Source organism: Drosophila pseudoobscura, chromosome 2 (assembly GCF_009870125.1).
Source record: "Drosophila pseudoobscura strain MV-25-SWS-2005 chromosome 2, UCI_Dpse_MV25, whole genome shotgun sequence".
Lineage (NCBI taxonomy): Eukaryota > Metazoa > Arthropoda > Insecta > Diptera > Drosophilidae > Drosophila > Drosophila pseudoobscura.
Genome location: NC_046679.1, coordinates 20,606,994 through 20,610,394, shown reverse-complemented (window position 1 = coordinate 20,610,394; position 3,401 = coordinate 20,606,994). Strand labels below are relative to the sequence as shown.

Sequence of the window (3,401 nt, the reverse complement as noted above, 5' to 3'; positions counted from 1 at the left end):
AAAATGCCAGAATTTATTGCCCTCCCAACTTTAGTTTGAGTTTCAGTTTCATTTTCATTTCCATCCAATTGCCAATTCCCATTTTCAGCTACCATTTTGGCCATGGCTTGCCCACAGCTGTGGCCGCCGCTGCTAATTATTTTTGGGGTCAGGTCCATTTTATGACCATTTAATCACGAACAAATCGAGGAATATTCGGAATGGCAGAATGGCAACTATTTCCATAAATCAATGCACTTTATCCACACTTGAAACACTGTTTGATCAATTATAAAAATAAATAAACACTAAACACTTGGCAGATAGGCGTTTATTTATGGCATCTGGCACTAGGAGATACGACACCAGCTCCCCAATTTGGACACACACTTGGTTACTGAGGAAACGCGACGTTTTTCTGTCGATGGTTGGGTCTCCATCGAGGGTCTAATAGGCGTCTGTACGGCCTGTTCTCTCTGGGCTGAGAACGCTGACTTCAGTAGACAGTAGGCACCATTCTCCATCCGGATAAAGCCGAAACGCACGGCCTCCTTAAGGGTCTGCTCTACTACCTCCAAAAGTCTATTTCGTTGCTCAGGATTGAACTGCAAAAGAAACCAAAAAACTAACACATGTACAAATACTGAGGACGGGATAGATCTCACATCATAGCGCTGCGTAAAGTGTTCCACTATCTCGTCCAAGGTGGCAATTGTGTTCAGAGTCAGCAGAGCTCGAACCACCAGATGATCACTTTGACTGGACATGTTTAAATCAAAAATGATTGTGTTTCTTACAAGTATAATTTTGTTTACCAAAGAATATACTAGGATTTTTCCAATTGTGCGAAAAATCAGATAACAAAACAAACAGCTGAAAAACTAAACTAAAACAACTAACAAAAGGGATTAGTGAGATATCAAAGCCTTCTATGGGAGTTTTTCCAAATTAATTATTTTAAACAACAAATCGAAAATGACATATATTTGCATGGGAACGTGGGGATCAGCAGAACTCATAATTTTCTAATATTATTTAAAAAATAAAAGAATAAAACATATATGTTTGTTTGTTTCAATAAAAAGATTTTTGAATTGCATCCAATAGAAGAAAAATCATGAAATGTTATTCTACATAAGCTCTACATCTCAATTACATAACAGCTTAAACCTGGTTCGTGTCACGACTAAGACATTCAGTGGAAAGTGTGTTTCCCCTTTCTTATATTCAGCATGTGTAGTATGGCCGTCTCTTTCTTTTAGCCAGTACTTGAACCGCGAAATATGTGGAGTGTGTGTGGAACTTGTGTGGCAGCTACTCCGCAACAGATGGCGGCAAAAGGCAAAAATTTCTTAATAATTATTAATTAATTATAATTAACTTAATGATTTGATAAGAGATTAATATCAAAAAATGGTCATACTAACAAGATTACTGAAGACAAAGCATAGGACAATTTAAATATTGTAAAACATTTTTAATGAAAGCTGTAATAATATGGAGTTAATCATTAAAATGAGCTCAGACAAAAATATAAAATAGTTTTTCCTCTAAGTGTTTAAAAACTTAACTTTAATTTACAATAACTATCTATCTATCGTATCGCATCTAGATGGTTGATTGGAAATTTAATTAACTTTAATTTTTTTAAATATCTTCAAATACCACTGGAAAAGAAGTTAGTTTAATTCAAGTAAAGTTTTTATGATGTTAAAAATGTTAAAAGCCATCAACTGGGACGGGGACTGCGGGCTAAGCGCCTGAACCCTAGTATTGTTATATTTTTTGTTAGTATAATCAACCCCCAATCCTCCATATGACGCAACCCATCCAAAACAACCGAAGTTACATATGTATATCCCTCTCGAGCAGAAATCTTCCCAAAAATCCGAGGAAAAGGTTTCAAAATATCTTTTGAAATGGCTAAAAACTTGGAACAAACCACAAAACACACACAAATCGAAACAGCCTTCTTAGAACCAGAACCAGAACAAGAGCCACTCCCCCAAAAAAGAACCAACGCCAAAAGCGTAACATTTGTCAAAAAAATGTCACCAAAAAGTGTGTGGGGGGCGGGGGAAGCGGAGGCATCTTCTTCCTTTATTTCTAATGCTACTTCAACTGCGAATAAGACAGAGAAGAGACAGGGAAGAGACAGGCGGCATGTCAACGAAATAATCAACAAAAGGACATAAAAAATCGTGGGGTCCAAGCGAGCGGCAGAAATGACATGGACGGCTATGTGAACGGAATAAAATTTCATCAGAAATGCTACTACTGTCAGAGAATTGCAAATGGTTGGAAATTGCTGGCTACTTTCATCTGTTCGGGGCTCTGTTTTTGGGGAGAGAACTTTCACTGGCACTCGAGGGTGGTGACGGCGTCGAGGGTTGGAGGGCTGGAGAGAGTGTGTGTGCATAGAGGGATGAGGGTGAGAGCACACACTCTCACACATCACATCATATATGGGGGACTTACGGACCCTTCAGGCAAGGCCTGTCTGCCTGCCTGCCTGCTGTTGCTGCCACATCAAGGAGCTGTCAGTCGGAAGAACAAAGCACTCAGTAGCGCCACTAGGGCCAGGGCGGCCATGATGCTGATGCAAAGATGGGGGACGGGACTCTTGGACTCCTTGTCCCAAAAAGGAGACTGCCTTCCCCCAAAAGAGGACCCCAACAAAAAAAGAAGAGAAGGTGTTGAAGGCCGTTCCACTTGCTTGAAATTGTAAAAAAAAAGAAACTGTCTCTCTCTCTCTCTCTTTCTCGAAATCGAATAAAATTTCGTAGCGAAAAACCCAACGAAATGAAACGAACGAAAGGAAATGTCTGCAATGTGCAGCCTTGTGATTAATGATCGAATGTCAATTACCGCAGATACTTCGTACTCGCACTCGTAGTTTTGCTGCTGCTGCTGCCCCTGCCACGGCGTTGCAAAGAGCTCGACCAAAGAGCCAAATGGTAGAGGGAATATTAGGACACATTCTATATAGAGGTACAGAAATACCAAGAGAAGATCCCATTCCCCTTTTTGAGGGTCTGTTTTTAGTTGAATTATTCTGTGCCCAGATGCTTTTATATAAAGGCAAATATTTTGGTTTAATATCACAGAAAAGAGTTCTTAAATTTCCTTATTAAAAACTTCTAAATTTTGCTCATATTTCAGTGCCTAATCTTTGAGAATTTTTCGTCTAGTTCAAAGGTAGTTTTTAAGCATCTCATTTCCTCTAACTCTTTGACTCTTCGCAGCGGTAGTTCTGTAATCCAGTCTCATCCTCTTTCATCCCGGATTATCCCAACAGAAGTCAAGGGACACGGCTCAACCCTTTCTGGCTGTGCCAGCTCGTCCTTTGTGCCGCTGCCGCTCCTGGAAAGGACGAGACAAAACAAAACCATTAGCTGCGTCTACTGTTGCTAATTTCATTG

At 39.8% G+C, this 3,401-nt stretch overlaps 1 protein-coding gene across 1 annotated transcript; it reads right to left on the bottom strand.

The window, feature by feature from the left end:
• Window positions 1-292: 292 nt before the first annotated feature.
• Window positions 293-883, bottom strand: LOC6897534 (uncharacterized). Its single transcript, XM_002137641.3, has 2 exons — window positions 645-883; window positions 293-584 (listed from the first exon to the last, which is right to left on the bottom strand). Exons 1-2 carry the CDS (start codon window positions 744-746, stop codon window positions 330-332), a joined length of 357 nt encoding a protein of 118 aa, XP_002137677.1. The 5' UTR covers window positions 747-883; the 3' UTR covers window positions 293-329.
• Window positions 884-3,401: the final 2,518 nt, after the last annotated feature.